This window comes from Erpetoichthys calabaricus, chromosome 11, assembly GCF_900747795.2.
Source record: "Erpetoichthys calabaricus chromosome 11, fErpCal1.3, whole genome shotgun sequence".
Lineage (NCBI taxonomy): Eukaryota > Metazoa > Chordata > Cladistia > Polypteriformes > Polypteridae > Erpetoichthys > Erpetoichthys calabaricus.
In genome coordinates, this window is record NC_041404.2 from 123,066,096 (window position 1) to 123,082,334 (window position 16,239).

Below are 16,239 nucleotides of genomic sequence, written 5' to 3' on the forward strand. Positions count from 1 at the left end.
CCATACAGTTGGATTAATGGTGACATCTCAATTCAGGATGTAGTGTCACATTATTGAGGGCATAGTACCACGTTGCTCCAGTCAAGTTAGCCAAACCTGTCTGATATACACTGTGTTAAAAAGTAAAATCCTGTAGTTTGTATTAGTCTGAGTGGATGGACTGACTAGCTGCCACAGTCCATAATCCATTCCAAGGCCCACAGGTGACAGGGTACGTCACAAGGCCAACGAGAGCCAGGCCCCTTTTTTCCCTTCCTCCCTTTTCATCAGTCTTCTCAGTCAGGTTCAGCTTCTGTAACCATAGCAACAAACCTCCATAGCAACTAACAGCAGTCCTCTGTATAAGAGATTTTGAAAGGATTCCAGCTGCCATGAAGGAGGGCATCTACAGGAGTGGCAAGGTGATGTGATGACCTCTGCCTATCTTATGATGAGCACATTAAAGGTGACCTTCTTCTAATCCATGTGAGACTTCTGTTTCCTTTCAAGTCAAGGTTATAGTTCAGTTTTGGGTCTTTTGGGTGACGTGTTGGATAATGTATTTCTCATAGCTGGGAATTTGCTGGCATTTTATCACCTCCTCGTCTGGTGTAACACAATCTCTGCAGCTGATAGGTGCACTTTTAATTCAATGTTTCATTGGTTGTGATTCATTTTTAGTCTTTCACGATGACAGGGTGAACTAGTAGCTGAACTGTGGGCATAAGCTTTCCTCCTTGTTAGTGGGCATTGGCTTCTTCTGTATGATCCTTAGTTTGGAGTGGGGTAAGGTGGCCTGATGTTAGTGAATTTGTCTACATTTTCCTTGGCTAATACACATGCCGCTCATGATATCTCTACAAAACTCCATTAGGGTTGCTTCAAACAGCAATAAGGATCCTTAAGAACACCAAGGAGTGCAATCTATTTGGTTTGAAAGCATCTCATTCTGCCCAGTATGTCTGGTTCACATGGACTGGATCCTTTATCAGTTGTTGGCAATGTGTCCAAAGAGCCCAACTCTCATCTCCTGACCTTTACTTTTATGTCTTCTTGAGTCTCTCTGCCTCTTGTCATCTTGGGTTCTGCCAGCCATTTGGTACTGTACATTTCCTCATTAGAAACACATTAGGATTGTGAGCATCTGATGGGAATGTTTCCTGCACTGCTTATGCTCTTTATTAGTTGCTTACTGGTTGCATGATGGATGCTATGTAGGGCTTGGCTGGGCAGAGGGGCTGAAGGCTCCCTGGCTCTTCACATTTCAATCCGCTTTGGGATTAGAGACAGCATTTCAAAGTATAGTTTATCGGCTAATCGCTGTGCTCTGCAGGCATCGGCACTGTTCATGAAGGAAGCACATGCTGGTCTGCAGGCCTAGAGGCAGACACGTGTGGGGGTGGTGTAGGGGGAGCCCAAGCATCTGCCCATATCTCTTCAGCCTAACAAAAGTGTCATACTCTGTTTATGTGAATAACATTTAATGGGACAGTTGGCAGGATCATTTTGTACCACATCAATAGTTTCATAACATTCTGAAACCTTCTTAATTTATCTGTGAATTGTTCGTTGCAGCCACACAGATTCTGCAAAGCAGCAATGTAAGAGTTGAATGGATGAACGAGTCTTTATGCACAAAATAATGCTGGTTTCATGTCATGGAGTGACTCTTAAAGAGCCCAATCAGGCTTAGATGTGGCTCATCATGTTTATGGGGGTGTGGTCAAGATGTAAATCAGAAATTATGTGTCTGCATCCCGTCGATTTCATGGATCACTGCTTATTTAATAATCTCACAGAGTTATTAGTGGTTGTGCTGACAACAACTGTAATCATACAGGATGCAGCTCCTCTTGGAATGATTTTAGAGCACTTCTATCCCTTATCGATTTTGTAGGTTAAGCAAATAAAATTTATTTTGAAATATTTTATGAAAATTAAAAAATATTAAAACAGCCAAGTGCACAGGGTATCATGTACAATAACGTTTGTGCAAATAAAAAAAAAGAGGCAATTATTTATATATTATTATGCTTTCCTCCATGAGATTATTTCATAAGCACTTAAACTGTGGGAAAAAAATAATTAAAGTCATCTAATTATTATGAAATAGTTTCATCATCTTGTTTCAATAATGTACTTATGTTAAATGGAATTATCGTAGGTTTTATTTCAGAATGGGTTTATTTTGAAAGACTTTTTATTTAACATGGAATCTTTTCTGAATGACACTTTGAATGTCTGCGACATTTACGACATTTCTAGTTTCTTCATTTCTAAATTAAGACCAATGGTGGGGTCAATCAAGACCATTGGTTGGCCACATATTCAAACTAAACTAACAGCAAACAGATTCCTAGTAAAAACAGCAGTTTTGCTGTCATTCTTTCAAATCAGAATGTGGGAAATGGTACTTAATCAATCTTAAACTACTGATGACTTATTTACCAATGTTAGCATTTTGTAGAGCATTTGTATATGTGAGCATTTCCAATGTATTGTCAATTTGTCTCAAAATGACAGACAGTCTGAATGGTCCCCGCCTTGGCAGTAAATGAAAATCAAGGTGCAGTGAAATGTCTTATGAACAATACCATCCTGATGTTGATCTTCTGGCTGACATTAAGGAAGCAAATTATACAGAACATTTCAAACATCTTGTGTGTCCTGCATGGCCATGATAGGGAAAAAGATTGAATAAAATACACATGGAAATACATGACTTATAAATAAAAAACAACAAAAACAAGAAGCAGGAGGTCCTCAGTTCATTACAGGTGATGATGATAAGTTCCTTCACTAAAATTAAAAATTTAGAATGAATGTGCACACACACAGTAACCAAGGGTGTAGAGAATACTGCAGGGCCAATTGGTCCACCCATCCGCCAGAAAACGGCTTGTAACACCCTGTGCAAGAACTTTTTCACAAGGAGCAATATTTTTCCAGATAAGTAATTGCTTTAATCATATGATAAAAAAAAACTGAAAAATAGCTTAAGAAGACAAAGGTGAGGATTTTTATAAACACTTTAATAACTAAGTTCCCAGCTTTGGCTGGATATATTTGTTTCATGGCTAAACATAGCACATGACGAGATAAATAGACGTACCTTTAGACAAAAGATGTAATCCTTTGAGGCAATGAAACTATTATCCAAGTTAATTGGTAAGAAAACGTTATACCTGCAGTCTTAGATGAGATCCCACTTCAGCCGGTACAAAATGTTGTGTGTGGCACACTGATAACAATGTCTTTCCATCAGCCTCAGAACACTCTTGCTGCCTGATGGGAATTGTAGTCCTCATGTCAGTGTTTGGGTTGCCCCTCATTATAAACCTTCTGTCACGCAAGCCATATAGCCTATATTTTAAATTGGACCAATAGCAATGCACATGCAAAATTTTGTAACAATCGGTTCTGCCTTTATTAAGTGATTGGTTAGACAAAAAGTTAATGATCTTATTTATATAGATAACTAGCTGTTCCCCGTGGCTCTGCCCACGTAGTAGTGAAACAGAACAAACTTTTAAAATCAATAAACAAAAAGGTATCGCTAGTAACAAGCGCAGGCAAGTTACGCTCCAAAACACAGAGGTAGACCGACTCCCTATTACTGATGTCACGCTTCTTACCCTCGGCCCGCAGCCTCTGTCTCGGATTAGCGCGAATATATCGCTCCTGCAAGCGAACTATGATTCTTAGCACGATGAGAGAAGTCGCAAAATCAACTGGAATGTTCAAGTAAATTATAGACAAAAAAAATCTAAAATCTTAATCCGTTAAGTAGTTCTCTCATGAAAACCGGACAGACAGATGTTTGATTTTATATACTGTATATAGAGATGTAAATTACTTAGGGAAGCTTCTTACATGTTTTACACAACATCTAGTGCTGCTATGTATCCTTAATGCAGAAACTTCACTGCTAAAGATCCTAATCTGGCCTACCACCTAGATTTAGGCAAAAGTAATTCACAGCAAATGATTAACCAATAAGAATAAGTTCAGCCAGTTGGGCTTACTTGACAGAGGACAAAACCATCATAAAGTTAGGAGGAATTCTGATATAAATAATGTTGTCATTAAAAGGGTCATTCAGGAATGTACTCTTTGGAAAGGTCCCATAGTTAGCAGGCTTTAAAAAAATAAGACCAGGTTGAAATAAAGCCTGCACTTAAACGTAACTAAATTATTGAAACCAAATATGACTATAAAATTGTATTTCACAATAATTCGATTTTTGTGTGCTTTTTTTTTTCTTTGCTCAGTTGGATGACTCTCTTTATAGCTATAGCTGCATTTTTTCATGTGATTATTTATTTCATTATTGACTTCATTTAATCTGGCACAAATGGTATTCCACATTTGGGAGGCTGTCATATGGAGCACTGAAGGAGGCAAGGATCACCCGTCTAGCCAGTTCAGTTCTAGCAGTTAATAGTTTTGCATGCAAGCTGTAGAATTTTGGCCTACAACTATCTTTGAGAAGTGGGCACAATATCCTCATGTTTGCAAGAGCTTTTCAACCAAAGTCCAAAGTTGTATGTGTTTAGTAAACTGATGCGTCTAAATTGTCCGGGAAGGAGAGAGTGCGTGTGTGTCTGTGTGTGTGTGTGTGTGTGTGTGTGTGTGTGTGTGTGTGTGTGTGTGTGTGTGTGTGTGTGTGTGTGTGTGTGTGTGTGTGCCCTCACAAAGGACTGACAACCCTGTCCAGGTTTAGTTCCATGCTATTCCCAGTGCTGGATAAGCAGGTGAGCGAATGACTAAAGGAATTATTTAAAATGCATGTTAAATCTTTTATGGGAAAATAAACTATAACTGCCTGCCAGCTCTTTGGAGTTAACTCTTGTCACATACCTCCATAAAATAAACATTCAAAATGAGAGAAAAGATTTAGATTTTTTTAAGAAGCAAATGTACAATTTGTACATTTCAAAAATAATGCGTGTTTCAACGTTATGGAAACATGTCCAGGGAAGATGCCTCAGTCCCACATCCCCAAGGTAAGTCCAAAGTAAGGCAGATAGATAGATAGATAGATAGATAGATAGATAGATAGATAGATAGATAGATAGATAGATAGATAGATAGATAGATAGATAGATAGATAGATAGATAGATAGATAGATAGATAGATAGATAGATTCTTTATTAATCCCAAGGGGAAATTGACATACTCCAGCAGCAGCATACTGATAAAGAAACAATATTAAATTATAAATTATATTAATAAATAATTAATAAATAATATAAATTATAATAATAGCAAGATATTTGTGAGGGACTGTATTGAATCGTTGCACCTGCTGGATGTGTCTCCTACATCTTTCTTTACTTTCTTTTCAGAGTTGCTGGGCTCCACGAAGAGAGTCAATGTCAACGTCCAAGATACTGATGGGTGAGCAGGGTACTCTCCTCCATTGCCCTAGGTCATTGGCCATTAAGTGGGATACATACATTGAGGTCAAATAGATCAACCTCGGAGGTACAGAAGACAGGGTCACATAAGCCCAGGTCACGGCCTTTTAATCGCATGGTGACAGTTCACTGTGTGATTTGCATGAGGTGTGGCATATATGTACACACTTAGTGCATGGAACAAGTAAGAACATTTTTGGGGAATATCTGGAGATATGACCATTTTAAAACAGGTTATACTGAGAGACTGTGACCTACCATAACATACCAATAAACTTGTCATGTGGTCATGTCATCTTTGGCTATGTTGAGCAGAAGTATGCCTGAAGGAGATCCCCATTAAGTGTTTTGTCATATTATTAGTGGTAGCTACTTATATGTTACTTTAAATTGAAGGGGTCATGGACTGGGTGCTTTGTAATGGGACACATAGAGACAGGTAACTTAGTGTTGTCAGAGGACGTGAAGATGGTCACGTTGGAGAGGGACTCATGGGAAATAGGATTACCTCATGATACACAGGCTAACACGCCAATTTTTTTTTTCGCCTTGTTTATTTTATCCACCACAGCTTTTCTGCACTGCATCATGCAGCTCTCAATGGAAATACTGACCTCATTTCCCTCTTGTTGGAGTCCCAGGCTACAGTGGATATTCGAGATCAAAAAGGTATGTTTCTGTCATGGCCATACCAACCAGGTTTGGCCCATTTAACTTGACTTGCAGTTACTGGTGATTTAGCCACATCCTTTTGTTTTCTAGGCATGCGTCCACTACACTATGCTGCCTGGCAAGGCAAAGTGGAGCCCATGAAAATGCTCTTGAAGGCAGGCTCCTCTGTCAACAGCCAGTCAGATGACGGGCAAATTCCTTTACACCTGGCTGCGCAGCATGGCCACTATGATGTGGTGAGTCATTTTGGATAAAGAGAGGTGGAAGGGTGGATAAGTGATGATGGGGATGGTTTCAAACCTGGCACAAGAATAAGGGGCAAACGTTGACACAGGCTGTGAAGAGAGAAGTAGCAGTAGACCTGCCTTCTGTGCTTTGTCTCTGTTTACTGAGAATGGTAGATATTGGCTAACTCCATGCGGGGCTCCTTATATCCACTTTTCTTTTCCCTCTTGCAGTCGGAGATGCTTCTTCAGCACCAGTCCAACCCCTGCATAGTAGACAATGCAGGCAAGACCCCGCTGGATTTAGCATGTGAATTTGGCCGAGTTGGGGTGAGTGTACCAAGAAGAGTTCTGATCTCTATAGCTGTCATTTGTCTTCCTTGGAAAAGAATGTTGGCATGTTTGGCTACAGGATACACCTTTTACGGCATTTTACTTCAAGTCTTCCTCCTTCAGCAGATGTGATGTGAGTGAAATCTGACAGTCACAACCACATCTATCTTGACTTCCAGGAAGCATTTGATAAAGTGCCACATGAGACATTGAGCATCAAACTTAAAGAAGTGGGAGTTCAGAGTGTTGTTTGTAGATGGGTGCAAAACTGACTCAGACGCAGGAACAGAGGGTGATGGTGTGAAGAATCTTCTCAGAATTGGCTGATGTTAAGAGTGATGTCTCACCGTGGTCAGTGGAAGTGCAGCTGCTATTTTTAATATACTGTATATATAAATGACTTGAATAGAAATATAAATAACAAGGTGGTTAAGTTTACAGATGATACCAACCTAGGTTGATTGGCAGATAATCTAGAATCCGTTAAATCATTACAGGGGGATGTGGGCAGTAGGCTTGTGCACATTTGTGGCAGATGAAATTTATTGTAAGTAAATGTAAAGTACTACACGCATGAAGTAATATTTTAGATTTGAATTCACAATGGGAGATCTGAAAATTGAAAGAACACCTTATGAGAAGGATTTAGGAGTCATAGTGGTTCTACATTAAGCCATTAAGAAGGCTAACAGAATGTTAGGTTATATAGCACGATGTGTGGAGCACAACTCCAAGGAGGTTTTTCTGAAGCTTTATAATACACTGGTGAGGCCTTATCTAGAGTACTGTATGCAGTTTGGGTCTCCAGTCTACAAAAAGGACATAGCAGCACTAGAAAAGTCCATAACAGAATGACTAGGCTGACTGCAGGGCTACAGGGGATGAATTATGAGGAAAGATTAAAAGAGCTCAGCCTTTTCAGTTTAAGCAAAAGGAGACAAGAGGGCATGATTGAAGTGTTGGAATTAGTCTATCGGATTGAGACTATTATTTTAAAATTAGTTCAACAAGAACACGGTTGGAAACTTGTTAAGAATAAATTTCACACAGACACCAGGAAGTTTTTCTTCACACATAGAACCATTGATGCACGGAATATGTTAACAAGTAGTGTGGTAGACAGTAGGACTTTAGGGACCTCCAAAGCTAGACTTTTTCATTTTGGAAGAATTAAGTGGCTAGGACTGACAAGCTTTGTTGGGCTGAATGGCATGTTCTCGTCTAGATTGCTTTGATGTTGTATTAGGGACACAAGCATTCATTTGTGTTTCAGGTACCCTGTGCTCATAACCCTAATAAGAAGCATGACATTAGGTTATTTGATTTTTACACATGTGAGTTTGAAAGTAAAGTACCTTAATTTTTCTGAATAAATGTCATTGTATCACAGAGAAGCAGCAGTGGATAGTAGGCATCATATGGAGAATGAGTCACTAGTAAGTATCTACTGATGTCAGATGGGTTAATGGTCTCGCCTCAATTAATCTTGCAGGTTGTTCAACTGCTTTTGAGCAGTAACATGTGTGCTGCCCTGTTGGAGCCCAGGTCTGGTGATCCCACAGACCCTAATGGAACCAGTCCATTGCATCTAGCTGCAAAGAACGGGCACATCGACATCATCAGGTAAGGGTTAAAAGAGTAAGTTCATGTGTTAAATTCAAGAGCACAATGGTGTGTTTAATCTGATGGGCCTAACACATAAGCAGCTTAACTGACCAGGCCAAATACATGCCCATGTTGAGCAACTCTTCTTTTCATTTTATAATTTAGTTTATTTTTGAGTCCAGTATCCCCCATCCTTTAATTAGTTTAATGAAACCGTCCCAGAATGAGAATGCTACATCAGACTGCTTATTGTCTATGATTAGCATCCACCTTAATATTCACCTTGTGAATTTCCCCTTGGGATTAATAAACTATCTATCTATCTATCTATCTATCTATCTATCTATCTATCTATCTATCTATCTATCTATCTATCTATCTATCTATCTATCTATCTATCTATCTATCTATCTATCTATCTAATAAAAGATATGCGTCTGTGTATCTGAGTGTCCATACATTTGCCATGTCTCTGTCACTCCAACAAATGGAACATTTGTAGTAATAAAGTGCATTTTATTACTAGAAATATTTATGATGTGCCATCTGTTGGAATGACAAATGCAATGCACTTTATTACTATATGCATTACAAAAAATATTTCAGTAGATGGTGCACTGCAAACATTAATGCTCATGTGCATTGATTACTTAGATTTCAACCCATAGATATGTGTATGTGTGTGTGTGTATAAAATCTGAGAAGTAGTTTCATCATGTGTACAGAATGCAGTGAAACATTAAGCTGCAACTCCAACAAATATGCAGCATAATAAACAAAAATGTATTAAAGTGCATAATGTTAAATAGTAGAAAATACAAATCTGCTTACCTCTAGCCAACATCTAGCATTCATACCTCTGCTTACCTATATGTATATCTACATAGCATTTATAATGTGAGTATGTATAAATGCACACATTATTTTTATATGAATGTATAATATTACAGACTTCTGTATTCATATATATAGGTATTTTACGCATGTTATTCTTCATAAAGAAAATTTTTGTTGATTTTAGAAAATCCTACTTTAGTTAATGTGTGTGTGTGTGTGTGTGTGTGTGTGTGTGTGTGTGTGTGTGTGTGTGTGTGTGTGTGTGTGTGTGTGTGCAACTTTGTGTTTGCCTGTATGTGTATTTAATGCAGTGTGGTCTAAGCCATTGGACTTTATACCTGCTGGTTCAGGTTTTCAACAAGTCACATAACCTGTGTGCTCAGATTATAAAAAGTAAATATAAACAATGGCACTACATCTATAACTGTAAAGCATTTGGGGGTAGTCAATTATTATAGAATTTTCTATATAAAATAAAGGATGCTTAAAGGTTCATAATAAAAATGCCAAGAGTCCGTTTTAATTGATTGAGGCCCACAATTCTGTCAATACAACTACCGTGGTCTCCCTCTTGAATTGAGGAACTGTGTTTTCTATTTATAGTTTCAAGAGAACTCCACTAATGTACATAGACTGTGTGTGAAGGTGCTCAAAAAGTCCTTAGGTACTTTGCATTGCTTTTGTAAAGAAACCATTTAAGATCCAGGGCTTGCTTAGAAGGAGGTACTGTGAGCTTATACTGTATATACAATGTGAATTTTGCTGATTTTGATGCAAGGCACAATATTTTTTAAGGAAACCTGGTAAGTCACACCATTACTTTTCCTATAATAAAATGTGATGATGGCAGCTTTATGTTTTGGGGATACTTTGCAGTAGCTAGGAAAGATAAGCTAGTTAAGACATGAACAACAACAGGTGATGCCAAGTATGTGTAGATCCTGGAAGAAATCTCGCTCTTGTGTGCCATACGAGTAGATGCTGTCCTGTTCAGATAACGCACGTTATATTGGGACACAAATGAAATGAATTTGTAATACTGGCCCAGACAATGTCTAGAAGACAAAAATCCCTGACTGGAACTCTGAAAGTCACTTGTCCAGTTATAAAGAGCTTGAGCTGTCCAGCCAAGAAGTGTAGCAGGTAGTTTAAAATGTATAGGGGGTTATGAAACACTTGGCACTATACACATGGATTTAGACTGAAGTTATTCAGAGTTGCATTTCTGATGGTTCCCTGGAGTACAAATGCTTAGCGATGCATCAATGATCCTGGTCAAAGTTTTTTGTCAGAGTTGGGCCAACAATTGTTTGTACGTTACACTTTTTGGTTTCTGTGTTCGAATTCTATATTGCTTCACCGTTCAGAAAACAAAAGTGCTAACTGAGAGGAAGTGCCTATTAAAAATGAGCATTCAGGGTTGTTGGTTCCAGATGTTTGTTACACTTCCTTTATATTGCAAAAACTTTTTTCAGCATCAGCAGATTTTTCATTCATTCGTTCATTTTCTGAACTTTCTGATTTCATTACAGGGTTATGGGCAGCCAGTACATATCCTAGACAGCATTGCTAGGCAAACTTCTACATGCACTCATGCAAAGTCATTTTAGAATTGCAACATAAACACACATATACTCTTTGGAATTTGGGGATGACATCGGTGCCAACACATAGGGAGAATGCACCAAATCTGCATAGTCAGTGGCAGCTGCAGACTTAAATCAAACAGAGTTTTCTCCTCAAAAACAACTTTTTATGGATCAAAGTGTGGTGATACATGTGTTTCTTATTGCAGCCTTCACTAATGTATTAAAATTATACAAGGAAATAGCATCTCTATAGCAGCTGCTACAATTCACTTCAGTTGTTTTACCATATTATTGATGCCAGTTCCTGTTACATGATTTGTACATCCTTTTATTCCCAAGCTGGGCACCAACAAATCTTACTGCTGATGGTAGTTTTATTTCATTTTTTGTCATATGGGGGTTCTATAACCGACTTATGTCCATCTTCCCCAAGTGACATTGCTTCAAAGCTTTTATATTTCGTATATTGCCACTATTTACAATAAGGCCAGTGCAGAAATTGCTTCTATGCCGCTTATGGGAGGACATCCTAGAAGTAAAGTAAAATATAAGAGCAAAATCTCTGAGTACAGTTCTTGTGGAAGATGCACATTCTTCTTGTGTCCATGTGGTGCTGCATTTTTTTGTAGCTTCCCAACGTCAAACCTGTTAGATTATTTGGCAGTTTAAACTTGTCTTACTGTGAGTGTGGCCCCAGATAGACAGGTGTCCTGCATAAGCTTGATTCAGATGCCATGCCAAATGTTTTCAGGGTAGACCCCGATCCTTATATTGGATTTTTTTGTTTATAATATTAACTAAAGTGGGGCGGCGTGGTGACGCAGTGTTAGCGCGGCTGCCTCACAGTAAGGAGACCTGGGTTTGCTTCCCGGGTCCTCCCTGCGTGGAGTTTGCATGTTCTCCCTGTGTCTGCGTAGGTTTCCTCCAGGCACTCCGGTTTCCTCCCACAGTCCAAAGACATGCAGGTTAGGTGCATTGGCGATCCTAAATTGTCCCTAGTGTGTGCTTGCTGTGTGGGTGTGTGTGTGTGTGTGTGTGCCCTGCGGTGGGCTGGCACCCTGCCCGGGGATTTGTTCCTGCCTTGCACCCTGTGTTGGCTGGGATTGGCTCCAGCAGACCTCCGTGACCCTGTAGTTAGGATATAGCGGGTTGGATGATAACTGACTGACTGACTAATGTGGTTGTCTGCAGTGTTTAGCTTCACATGGGCTCTGAGGTGCACATGCTGAGACATTTAAAATGCTTTGTAATGTGCACTCACCCAATACTGCATGTTTAATACTAGACACAGAAGCAATTGGAATGGCTGTTGCTTGGCTGAAAGCCCGCTGATGGGTTTTCTTGATTTTGGTGTGCTTTCAACTTTTGGTTCATTACTGGTAGATAATGTATATGAGGGTCTGAATTATCAAAGGCTAAAAATAAACTCCATTTTAAAAGGCTTCTCCAAGGAGACTCAGAAGTTGTTCCATATATTCTTTTTGTACGTATTCCACAATGCAAAGGGACCATGCCTTATATTTGAAACAGAAAAGTAAAGCAGAAACATGCCTGACAGTCCTTTTCAATCTTCTACCTGTTTTATACTCCTACAGGTTACTGCTGCAGGCAGGCATTGATATCAACCGGCAGACAAAGGCGGGCACAGCCCTACACGAAGCTGCACTGTGTGGCAAGACTGATGTTGTTAGACTGCTGCTTGATGTGAGTCTCACTGTGAGGAGGGTGCATGTGGTCTTGCTGGGTGTGCACTCCAGCATACTTGAGTCGTCACAGTTGGGTATAGTCGCTAAATTTACAGCAAGCATGATCATGCCTTCCAAGGGATTCACCTGGGAAACATGTGGAAAGTATACACTATAATAGATCCCACTACCCAGTGGCCAGGGATTCAAAGTGGCACGTTGACTTCACAGATGAGTCAGCTGCTAAATCTGAGCACTGGGCATAATTTGAAATGCACAATGACCTGCAGGGCAGGAACTGTAATCCACATGACCCTTGACAAGCTACAGTGTCAGATCTCTGTCGCTGTCGGGATACCAAGAAAACATGCTGGTTCAGTCTGTTACTTTAGACACGTGTTGATTACTGATCTGTCCAGTAGTCACTCTTGTCCAGTTGACTAACATTCCATGGGTTTATTGGGCAGAGATTCTGTTAAAAAGTTTGATTTGCCCTAAAGGTTTTCAGTAGCAGCTACAGAAAATCATTTTGTTAACAGAAAGATCCCATGTGACCCACTCCCTGGGAAACAACCTTTTATTTTAATGCTAATTTTGGTTTTCTCTTCTCTGCTCCCCTATGGATGAAACTCTCTGTGGGTTCCTAGAGTGGCATCAATGCACAAGTCCGGAATACTTACAGCCAGACAGCTCTGGACATTGTCAACCAGTTCACCGCAACACAAGCCAGCAAGGAGATCAAACAAATGCTTAGAGGTAAAACCGAGGCTCTTTGAGTAGAGGAAATTGTCATATGTTGGGCCTCCAAGTTGCCTGTGTAACCCTTTCTTTCTCTTCCTGTCTTTGTCAGATGCATCTGCTGCTCTGCAGGTCCGGGCAATGAAGGATTATTGCAACAACTACGACTTGACAAGCCTGAACATTAAAACTGGTGACATTATTACAGTAGGTAGCTGCTATAATCTTTAAAGCCCAGGAGGCACCTTCTCATCTTTATAACAGAAGCATTGTTGTCTTCAGTGGTGGCTGGTGAAAAACGTTTGAGCAGGGGTGTGCATTTTTTTGGGGGGACAAACTGAAGCAGCAATTATCTGCTATGTAGTGTTTTTCACATCTATCTGTCTGTCTGTCTGATCATTCCACATGCTCTTGTGGTCCTCATGATAATGCCAATGTACATCTTGGCCTGTCCAGTACAAGACGCGTAGGACAAATCCAGGCTAAGATGTATTATACCCTTTCCACCATGCTGCCCAATTTGATGCCTGCTTTCCCATTTCTTCTGTACTGCAAAACTTCAATCCGTGACATCCACAGTCCCCTTATTCTTCCCATAACTTGCCCTATAGATGTAGAAAGGAAGAGGTGTGTCTGCCACCCAAAGGTTATATTACACCTGTCTCTAAATTGCCCAGTCCTCTGCAACTTGCCCAGTTCCCCATTCTGCCAAAGCCCACACCATAATGCCCACACTCCCACCTCTGTAATCTCCCAATAACGTGCAGTTCAGTCTGTCCTATAACACTTCCATAACATAAGTCCAATCTAAATCTTTTTCTGCCTTTGCTAATAGAGTGCCCAGTCCTTGGCCATTTCCACTGTATTCCATAAATCAACATCAAACAATCACTTGTCCTCTGATTTTTTTCTGAAGTCTTGCATCCCAGTTTATCAGTTACCACAGCCACAGAGTCATTCCCACCCTAATTTTATTCTACATTTGCTGCTAGTCTTCCCTGTCCTATGCAAGTTTGCCAAGCTTACCTCACCTGGGCAGAAATTCACATCGTAAGATCCACAGACCCCACATCTTAAAACATAACTCGCCCCACCAACCTGTCTGGTACTATACCCACAGGACAAGTCCAACCTAAATCTTTTTCTGCCTTTGTGATCAGGATATCTGTATTTCCTTTCCTTCAGGCCTGAAAATTTCTTAATTACTTTCTGATTAAATTGAGCAATTTCACAAAGCTTGCCAAAAAATTACCCTCATACTATTGTCTATTTCAGTGTTTCCCAACTTTTTTTTTCTGTAGTGGCACACGTTTTGTAACCAAAATCATCCCAAGGCACACCACTATCTTACTGACCACAAACACATTATGTCTCACACATGTGCTCAACCGCCCGAAGGAGTGGGACAACTGGAGAAGCCAGTAAAAAAGGAGCTCTGAGATCAGCATTTATAGAGTGAGCACTTTGGTGGCATCTCCAAGCTGCTTTGCCCTTTTGTTCAACCATCTCTGTCTCAGAGGCAACTCATATGCCCACTATACCACCAACACTGTGAGGCTCGCTGGCGAGCACACATCCAGGGCAGATGGACTCTTAACAGCCTGGAGACGAGTCTGAAGTGCTCTAACTGCTGTGTCTGCAACATATTGATCATGGAGCTACTTTTATGCCCAATTTCCCAAGCAGACGTATCCTCCTCAGACAGGTCTCGACAACCCGGGGAGGTTGAAAGGTGCACTACACTGTTATTTCCACGGCACACCTGGGTAGCTCTCATGGTGCACCACTGTGCCATAGCAGACTTGTTGAAAAACACTGCTCTAGATGACTGCAGCTACTTTGATGCCGCTTGCATTTTTCAGAAAGATGTTTTAGGTCTCGTACTCCTGTTGTTGTCCACAATGCTTCGATGCTTTGAAACAGCAAACAGGGAAAGCAAAAAAGGCATCACTCACACCACATCCAGTTAGCCAACTCCATTTTGTCATAACAAGAGCAGAAAAACTCTATGTGTAGGCCCGGCCTGCTGCTGAATTCTTAAGTCAGGTTGGTCCAGTCCAAGCTTCTTTATCTTCTTTTTTTTTCCTTCAAATGAATGATTTATGAAGGGGTATTTTATTAAAGAAATAACTGAATTTTCTTTGATTTCTAAAGTTCCACTTGAAGTTGGCATCTCCATAAAGTCGCGCTCACTCATCTGTAGTTGCGTTAATGGCGGGTGTGAACTGTGAACTTGAAATTGTGTGTCAACGATTGTCCAATCGCATTAGTTTAAATAAACATAAAACAACACTAATTCGCAGCCAATAAATGTGGGAGTGTCTGGGGCACAGAGAACTTCATCCCTGAAAAAATCTGAAAGCAACCAATTAAAGGGCAGCCTCAGGTCACCTGCTTACCAAAAGATCAAGAACTTACATCCACTCTCATTTAGCCAGCGCCCTTCACTCAGGAAATATACAGTAGGCATTCACATAAAAATGAAACACATGCAAGTCAGAACCAGTTTTTAATGGATGTTGACATGTGCTGACACCAGGCAAGTTGTGGAAATACACACATTTATTTCATTTTTATTTTGTGTTGCCTAATTAATTTAAGTAGAGTTTTTTTAATTTTTGGAGGTGGGGGGTGGAACACCAGCACCCCATACTACAAACCACCATTGATTTTCTGACTATGCACTTCAACTTGCTGTGGTTGGTGGCTGGTGTGTCAGTAGTAAAACTGGGTACATATCCAACATAGCCCATCTGAACAGCATGGAATCAAGGGGGCAACTGTCCGCATCTACAGTGTATGTCTGACAGATGCTGGTCCCAAATAATCACACTAGCTTCTTTTATGCCCTCCAGGTGTTAGAGCAGCACCCTGATGGGCGGTGGAAAGGCTGTATCCATGACAACAGGACTGGAAATGACAGAGTTGGGTATTTCCCATCCAGCATTGCTGAAGTGATCAGCAAGAGGACAGGTAAGAAACTGAGTCGTGATGAGTTTAGTCTGGAAGGTGCCTTTTGATTTTGTAGAACAGATATTACCAGCAGCTCTTAAGATGGAGAGTGGGTGGAATGATAATGTCTGAAGTCATTACAGCTTGCTAGTGTCTTTTTGTTTAACTAGGCCCCTGAAATCTTGGATTAAAACTGGTTGCCGT

The 16,239-nt window shown here is 40.2% G+C and overlaps 1 protein-coding gene across 4 annotated transcripts in view; it reads left to right on the forward strand.

Annotated features, from left to right (window-relative positions):
- The window catches only part of caskin1 (CASK interacting protein 1), a 64,868-nt gene that overhangs the window by 4,936 nt on the left and 43,693 nt on the right, over positions 1-16,239 (forward strand). For all 4 annotated transcript variants that reach the window (XM_028813799.2, XM_028813801.2, XM_028813802.2 and 1 more), the window contains exons 2-10: positions 5,329-5,380; positions 5,972-6,069; positions 6,163-6,308; positions 6,531-6,626; positions 8,122-8,252; positions 12,256-12,364; positions 12,993-13,101; positions 13,196-13,290; positions 15,939-16,056. In XM_028813799.2, coding sequence (XP_028669632.2) covers positions 5,329-5,380; positions 5,972-6,069; positions 6,163-6,308; positions 6,531-6,626; positions 8,122-8,252; positions 12,256-12,364; positions 12,993-13,101; positions 13,196-13,290; positions 15,939-16,056 — 954 coding nt within the window. The remainder of the gene's footprint in view (positions 1-5,328; positions 5,381-5,971; positions 6,070-6,162; positions 6,309-6,530; positions 6,627-8,121; positions 8,253-12,255; positions 12,365-12,992; positions 13,102-13,195; positions 13,291-15,938; positions 16,057-16,239) is intronic.